General features: G+C 38.8%; 1 protein-coding gene across 1 annotated transcript; it reads right to left on the bottom strand.

Moving 5' to 3' along the window:
* Positions 1 to 7,294: 7,294 nt before the first annotated feature.
* Positions 7,295 to 7,978, bottom strand: LOC107766046 (uncharacterized). The gene is made up of 2 exons (XM_016584757.1): positions 7,750 to 7,978; positions 7,295 to 7,647 (listed from the first exon to the last, which is right to left on the bottom strand). The coding sequence occupies exons 1-2, from the start codon at positions 7,976 to 7,978 to the stop codon at positions 7,295 to 7,297; spliced, it is 582 nt and encodes a 193-aa protein (XP_016440243.1).
* Positions 7,979 to 8,675: the final 697 nt, after the last annotated feature.

The following is an 8,675-nucleotide window of genomic DNA, read 5'->3' as shown; positions in this document are numbered from 1 at the left end:
TTAAGTTAGAAGGAAAATGGTTCAAGAGGCAGGAAGGAACAACGACAATAGAATGCATTTCTAAGAAGTTGTTGAAGTCAGGAGCCCGCCTGGAGAATGGAGGTGTTATATTTTTAAGGAGTAGTCGAAGTCAGGATCCCGCCTGGAGAATGGAGGTGTCATATTTTTAAGTTGCTGTTGAAATCAGGAGCCCACCTGGAGAATGGAGGTGTTATATTTTTAAGAAGTTGTTGAAGTCAAGAGCCCGCCTGGAGAATGGAGGTGTTATATTTTAAGGAGTAGTCGAAGTCAGGAGCACACCTGGAAAATGGAGGTGTTATATTTTCAAGTTGCTGTTGAAGTCAGGAGCCCACCTGGAGAATGGAGGTGTTATATTTTTAAGAAGTTGTTGAAGTCAAGAGCCCGCCTGGAGAATGGAGGTGTTATATTTTTAAGTTGTAGTTGAAGTCAGGAGCCCGCCTGGAGAATGGAGGTGTTATATTTTAAGAAGTAGTTGAAGTCAGGAGCCCGCCTGGAGAATGGAGGTGTTATATTTTTAAGAAGTTGTTGAAGTCAGGAGCCCGCCTGGAGAATGGAGGTGTTATATTTTTAAGTTGTAGTTGAAGTCAGGAGCCCGCCTGGAGAATGGAGGTGTTATATTTTAAGAAGTAGTTGAACTTAGGAGCCCGCCTGGAGAATGGAGGTGTTATATTTTTAAGGAGTAGTTGAAGTCAGGAGCCCGCCTGGAGAATGGAGGTGTTATATTTTCAAGTTGTAGTCGAAGTCAGGAGCCCGCCTGGAGAATGGAGGTGTCATATTTTTAAGTTGTTGTTGAAGTCAGGAGCCCGCCTGGAGAATGGAGGTGTTATATTTTTAAGAAGTAGATGAAGTCAGGAGCCCGCCTGGAGAATGGAGGTGTTATATTTTTAAGAAGTTGTTAAGTCAGGAGCCCGCCTGGAGAATGGAGGTGTTATATTTTAAGGTTTATTGAAGTCAGGAGCCCACCTGGAGAATGGAGGTATTATCTTGTTAAGTCATAGCAGAAGTCAGGAGCCCGCCCGAAGAGCGGAGGGTTGCAACAAAGATCCCCAGCATAAATTAAAGTTCAGAAGTCGGAAGGAAGGCAACACTAGTCAGAAGAAGGCAGTTCAAGCTTCGAAGGAAAAATAATTCTAAGCTCACAAGAAGGAAATAAGCAGTTCAAACTCGACAATCAAGAGAAGACTATGAGTCAAGACAGAAAGAAAGAAACGTCAGAGGAAACACCAGTCAGCAATACATCAAAGCAACAAGAGACACAAGAGCAAGACTGAAGACCTAGATAAGATTTTGTAATTCATAGACTATAGTTTAGTCTAGCTTCTTGTTTTCTTTTAGCATGGTATAATAAGGAGGTCAGTAAGTAGCGGCAGCAGCAACAACAACAGTAACAGTAAAACCACAGCTCCCTGGCAGTCCCAGCTACCAAAACTTCCCGAACTACATTGACCTGATTCCCTTTTAGCTAGGGATATGTAGGAAAACCTTCGAAGCAGAGGTTCGGTCAAATATTTCAAGAAAATGCTTCACACGGAGTGTTCAAACAGGCAAAAATCGCTCGTATCCGCTCACTTTATCTTTGCACGAAAACTCTTTGTGTTTTCGGACAAAGAGGGGTAGCTGTGAGCACGTGATTTTTGCCTCACAGGAATTACTCCAAAAGAAATCAAAAAATAAAATAGTTTTTCTTTGTACGCAATTTGGAGAATTTTCGTGGCATTTTGTTAATTATTCGTGTTGTTTGTGCATGTTCATCTTTGTTTTAATTAAAGAAAAATACAAAAATAGGTTGCATTGACATTTAGGATTTAATTCTGTAATTAGGAGTAGTTAAGTGTGTTCTACAAAAATGAAAAATTCACAAAAAATAATGTACTTCGCGTTTTAATATTTAATGTCAAAATCGTGTGATTTTCTTTTATTCAATTTTGTGTGATATTTGTTTTTAAGAGTTAATTAGCATTTTTAGTTAATTTTTGTTTTAGAATTTAAATTAGGATTTTTAGGATTTTAATTTTGAAGATTAGTTTAAAAAGAAAAGAAAACAAAAATGAAAATAGAAGAGAAATCGGACTGGGCCATATTAATTTTGACCAAATCCAGCCCAAATTTTGTGACTAACCCGGTCCAACTGATCAGCCCACTCAGACGTCCCAAACGACGTCGTTTATGTCACTTTCAATCAGTGCCGTTGGGTTAAATCAATCCAACGACAGAGATCATCTCTCCCTTACCCATTCCCCAACCCGACCCGTTTACTGGAGATGAATCTGGTCTCAGGAGTGCCTAAACGGCGCCGTTCCACTTAAATGATCAATCCAGGCCATTGATCTTATCAGATCAAATGGCTAGGATTCTTTTTCCCTTTCTGGTATATAAATCTAATCCCTTACCCAGTCCCCCCCAAGCCAAACCCCTCCCTTTCGTCTCCAAGAACCAGAGACCAAACGACCCCCTGAAACCCTAGCCGCCCTCATGCCCCTTCACCTGAAACTCGGTGGCAACAACGCCGCCGGCCACCCAAATAACACCCCTAAACCTTCTAGCCACCCTCTTCACGAATCCATGTTCCGTTTACTTAGAATCGCAACAGAACTCTTTGAATCTTCAATCGAAGATCGTCCAAAAAACCTCACCTTCTCCGATTAACCCCAAACTTACACCACTAAGCCACCTAACCTCCATTGTTCCCAAATCACCCCTACTTTTGTTCGAATCCCATTAGAACTAGTCGAATCTTAAATCGACTAACAAACCTTAAAAAGACCAAGACTGGAACCTGTCCAAAATAGGAGAGTTTTGAGGTTGTTAATCGACCTTAGTCGAGTGTTCTCAGTCGAGAACACTCAATTAAGGTCCATTTTTGGCCTCAGAAGTTCAAGTCAGAATTACGAAGGTCAATGAGAACGGAGTTCATTTGGTTTCTGATTTTGAGGTATTTCTCCTCTTTTCCTTTTTCTTTTTTGATTGTTGTTTGTTGTTTGCCTAATGAGGTTTCATTGCTATGTTTGTCAATTACTTCTTCCCCCCTCTTTCGGACCTTTTTCTGGTCCAAATTTTAATCACTGTATTAATTGGATTTAGTTGAAATCGCTCGAACCCCTGTCTGTTTTGTTTCACTCTGGATTAGTTTCTTCTTTACATTGTTGAGTATTTCGAGTTAGGCAAGTTCAGTGAGTGATTGTATAAAACTGTGATCGTTTGATATTACTGTTGGTTCAAATTGTCTTATTATGTTATGTTTGATTCTTTCCTCTCTGTTGCCAATCAGTTTGTTGCATATGAATTCGTGATATTACAATGTTTCATTCATTTTTGTCTAGGTTTGGTTTAGAATTGTGAATGTAGTCAGTTATTCCCATATACATGTGCATCTTAGCAGTTTAATATCAGTTTGCTATTTGATCTAATCTGTGTAGTTTGAGTTGCTGTTTGATTTTGATTAAGGAAATTGGTTATAGCTGATGAGGTACAGAGGATTGGACTAGGACAGTAAATCACAGTAATTTCAGGGGTAATTTGGGATTCAAAATTTGGATAAATGGTTTGGTTTAAGTGTTCTGTCCAGTAAGTACTAATGTAACATTAAACTAATGCATTTGTTTAGTGCTAATGGGGAACAAAACATAATGGTATGGGGAGGCTTAAAAGGGATTGATTAAAATATGTTGGCCATACATGCTTGAACATTAAATAAGGAAAAGACAAGGAATAATGGGAAAAAAAACATACTCTAGTGGAGTTGTAAAGAAGATCATGGGCAGAATTAGTTTCTTAATTCTTCCTGAGTGCTCTTGAGAGCTGGCAAGGTCAGTGTTTGGGTATAAGTGGAGGGACTTAGGACAGAGTTAAGGGGGATTGAAAAAGCAATCTGAAAAGAGAGAGTAAAAGATAGAGGAAGAGAAACAGACAAGAAATTCTAAAAAAAATATTATTGTTCCATTGAGGAAGTTTTCTGATTCTAGTTCATCTAGGATTAAAATAGCTTAAGTTTTCTTGGTATTGTTCAGTAACTGAAGCTTGAAAGGTCAAAGAATATGATTTCAAGTTGAATCTGGTTTGTTCGACTGAGTTGATTGGTTATTTGCTTGGGTTTATTGATTGCTGGGTTGATTCTTGGATTCTCTGGTGTCATTTGTTTTCTGATAATTCTCCTATTGTCATTATTGAACCCTGTTGGATTGGTCATTTGCTGTTGTTGTTGTTGTTTGACTGACCCCCTCATTTTTTTGGTTTATACTTCAACTTCTAGGTACATTGTTCTCTCTTATAATTTGAAGTTCCACTCAATGTATGCGAACAACTTTGAAATCAAAAATGAGGGGGAATCGCTAATTACTACGCGAATTTGTCTCTTTATTTCATTAACTAGTTCGAAATTGCTTGGTAATTAAATTGGACAGACTTTGGATTGTATAACTTGGACTGTTTTAAAGTTAATTTGGAATGCTAGGAGGCCAGGGATCTGAATAGGGCTGTCGTTCATTCAGTAGCCTAGTATAGTTTATTTGTTGATTAGTCTAGCTTTCAATGTTAAGTAAGAGTGTAAGCATAGAAATTGATCTCAGATATTTCTTGGTATGAAGTTATTGTTATTGCTTAGCTTATTTGTGAAGGAATGGTTTAAGATTGGTACTGAGCTGTGTAAGGAGTCAACTGTGGCTGATTTTCGCATTACTTGTTCTTTTCTCTAAAAAAAAAAGAATATTAACTTATAAACACTGTATATATATATATATATATATATATATATATATATATATATTAACTTATAAACACTGTAGTTTGCTTTAGTTGAATAAAATCCTTTGAAATAATTTGAGGAGTGCCATGCCAAATAAAATCTCAAAACGCATGGTTCTCACTTAATTAATTTTAATCCTTAGAAATTGGGACGTGCCCTTCAGCGAATTTTCATGGCATCCCACAAAGTTAACAATGCATTAGTTGCTTTAGGCGCGTCTTTTAATAAGATTACCTTCCTAAACTCGGGTGCGCATTTATGTGACCCAAATCCAAAATCTCAACAATGTTAAAATATGTCGAAGACCACGGGTGCATTTGTGTGACGTGGTTCGAGACGTGTTTTAATAACGTTGCAATCTTCTTAAAAATAAATAAAAGCGGTTAAAGTCAAAATTTGCACATAGGTTTAAAGTGTTTAAAATCAGACAAATAGGCCGAATATGACAGTTAAGCGACCGTGCTAAAACCACGGAACTCAGAAATGCCTAACACCTTCTCCCGGGTTAACAAAATTCCTTATTCGGATTTCTGGTTCGCGGACTGTAATACAGAGTCATTTCTTTTCCTCGATTCGGGATTCAACTGGTGACTTGGGACACCATAAATCTCCCAAGTGGCGACTCTGAATTAAATAAACCAATCCTGTTTTGATTGTCCTTTAAATGGAAAAACTCCTTTACGCCCTGCGGGCGCAGGTAAAAAGGAGGGTGACAGGTAGTAGCCAATCCAACACACCCTGAACCTTTTGTTGATCCATAGCTACACCTTGCTCAAAAATGATGTGGCTTAAGTAGTTAATATGTGCGACCCCAAAAGCATATTTACTTTGTTTTATGTACAATGTATGGGATCTAAGGACCTTGAAAGCTTCCTCTAAATGCAACAAATAGTCATCCCAACTTTGACTATATATCAAGATGTCATAAAAAAACTAAGATGAATCTTCTGAGATAGTTATGAAAGATCTGGTTCATTAGGCTTTGAAAATTAGAAGGGGCATTTGTTAAACCAAAAGGCATAACCATAAATTCATAATGGCCATGATGAGTTCTAAATGTAGTCTTAGGAATGTCTGACTCAAACATCCTAATTTGATGATAACCTGACCTTAAATCCAGCTTAGAGAAGTATTTGGCACTATGAAGTTCATCCAACAATTCTTCGATCACAGGAATAGGGAACTTGTCTTTTACTGTGCAACTGTTTAACTCCCTGTAATCCACACACAATTGCCGTGATCCATCCTTCTTCTTTACCATCACAATAGGAGATGAGTAGGGTTGGTACTGTGCCTGATAACACCAGAAGCTAGCATTTCATTCACCATCTTTTCAATCTCATTTTTCTGAACATTAGGATATTTGTAAAGCCTGATGTTGATGGGGGAGACACCTTCTTTTAAGGTAATCTTGTGGTCAGGTAATCTAGAGGGAGGGAGTTGTGTTGGCTCCTCAAACAAATCACTGTACCTCTGCAATATATCTTGCAGATCCCAGTCCATGCTTGGTTCCTTTGGCAAGCCTTCCAATGTAAAAAGGTTGGCTTCCACCCCTTGCTGTTGGCTCTCAAGAAATAACCCCACAAATATCATGCACAATTCTGCAGGTTTGGCTAGTAGCTTGTCCATGCTGGCCTGTTGAATCATCTTAGTTGCAGGAGGTTGAATTCCCCTCAATGACACTTTATGTCCCATGATACTGAACTTCATTCTATGTTTCTTGAAATTCCACATAATGTCACCCAATGTGATTAACCACTGAATTTCCAAAACCATACTACAACCTCCTATTGGCAGCACTAACATATCAGAATCAAAAGAGACACCTTGCATTTTCCAAACCAACTTTTTATAGATATAGTTGCTTTGCACCTTTTTTCCATCAGCAACAGATACATCAAAAAGAGATATAGCTGTCAAGACACATCCTAACTTCTTGGCAGTGTTAAGATCCAAGAAATTGTGAGTGCTCCCAGTATCAATTAGAACCTGTACAGCCATGACTTTGACTGATACAGTTACCCTCATAGTTCTAAAGTCATGCAGTCCATTCATGGCATGGACTGATACATGAGGTAGAATGGACCCCTCAACATCAGTCTCCAACCCCTGGCCTATCATTGTTAACAGATCTGCTGGATCTAACATCACTTCTTCTTCCAGCTCTACTTCTTCTATTCCCTCCTCCACCTCCATAGAAAACAACTGAACTCTGTTCTTATATACATGCCCAAAGCTATACTTCTCATCACAATTGTAACATAGTCCTTTACTTCTTCTTTCCTCCATTTCAGCAGGAGTCAATTTCTTGGCATTTCTGTAGGTAGGTTTTATGGATGTGGTATGGATATTGGGAGGTCTACACGAAGGTTGTCTAAATTTGGAGGGCATTGGGGCAGAATGTTGAGGAAACTGAGAGTTAGAAAGGAATTTTGGGGTGTGTTTGGTTGAATAAGATGGGGTTGGGGTGGCCATGAAAACTTGCTTCTGCACTATCAAGGTTTGTTCCTGAATTTTAGCTAGACTAATTGCCTAAGCTAAATTTCTAGGTGCCAACATTTTAACAGGCAACCCAATTTCTGGTTTCAATCCCCTAACGAAACAACTAACAACATACTCCTCCGATAATTCTACTCTAGTGAGCAATTCATCAAACAGGCCAACATAGTCTTGTACCGAGCTTACCTGCTTCAAATCCTTAAAGTCGCCCATGGGATCATCAAATAGTTCAGATCCAAATCTGGCATACAGACAAGCTACATACTCACTCCAGCGAGGCCAGTCTCTAGCCACTCGATGCTTCAAGTAGGATTGGTGCCATTGTAGTGCCTTCCTTTCCAGTTTGCACGAAGCCAGTTTCACCTTAGAATCTTCATGAGTGCCATCTACAGCAAAGAACCGTTCACATTTATACAATCACTCCTTCAACCTTAGATCATCAAAAGCTGGAAACTCCATATGATAATTGCGAGTTGGCAATTGATAACCTCTAGGTCGAGGAACCACCATTTCTCGACCTTCATTCTCAACTGGACCTTCCTGATGATTAGTCAAATCGTTCGCCAACAATTTCCTGATTTCCTCCATGGCTTGAGCCACCTTATGATCCATAGAACTTCTCAATTCCGAAACAGAAGTCGTGACCGCATCCATCGAACCCTTAAGATTATCGACTTCTTTGCATAGCTCTTGCATACGAGTATGATGATATCCCATTTTCACAGTGTCACACCTCCTTTTTCACTACACCCCCAGAAGAGGAGTATAGAGGGAGTTTTTCCAATTAAAGGACAATCAAAACAGGATTTATTTGTTTAAAGATTCAGAGTCACCACTTGGGAGATTTATGGTGTCCCAAGTCACCGGTTGAATCCCGAATCGAGGAAAAACTTGACTCTGTCTAACAATCCGCGAATCAGAAATCCAGGTAAGGAATTCTGTTAAACCGGGAGAAGGTGTTAGGCATTCCCGAGTTCCGTGGTTCTAGCACGGTCGCTCAACTGTTATATTCAGCTTAATTATTTGATTTTAAACAAGTTTTAAACCTATGTGCAAATTCTGAGTCTTTAACCGCTTCATTTAATTATTTAAAGAAGATTGCAACGTTATTAAAACACGTCTCGAAACACGTCACATAAATGCACCTGTGGTCCTTGACATACTTTAACATCGTTGAGATTTGGATTTGGGTCACATAAATGCGCACCTGAATTTAGGAAAGTGACTTTATTAAAATATCGCACCTAAAGCAACTATGCATTTTTAACTTTGCAAGGGCCATGGAAATTTACTAAATGGCACGCCTCGAATTCTAAATAATTTTAAAGACATAATTAAAGAGGGCCACGCGATTTGTCATTTTACTTGGTGCAGCGCGTCTCGATTCCATATTTAAGAGGATATTCAAACCATA

This window comes from Nicotiana tabacum, chromosome 20 (genome assembly GCF_000715075.1).
Source record: "Nicotiana tabacum cultivar K326 chromosome 20, ASM71507v2, whole genome shotgun sequence".
In the NCBI taxonomy this organism is placed as follows: Eukaryota; Viridiplantae; Streptophyta; class Magnoliopsida; order Solanales; family Solanaceae; genus Nicotiana; species Nicotiana tabacum.
Note: the sequence above shows the minus strand (reverse complement) of the source record. Positions and strands in the feature narration are given on the sequence as shown.

Bases quoted from the DNA above. Each gene is read 5' to 3' on its own strand.
- LOC107766046 (XM_016584757.1), bottom strand. From the start codon at position 7,978: ATGGGATATCATCATACTCGTATGCAAGAGCTATGCAAAGAAGTCGAT. The intron at 7,648-7,749 runs GTTATCAATTGC...TCTTTGCTGTAG, and splicing joins GGTGGTTCCTCGACCTAGAG to ATGGCACTCATGAAGATTCT.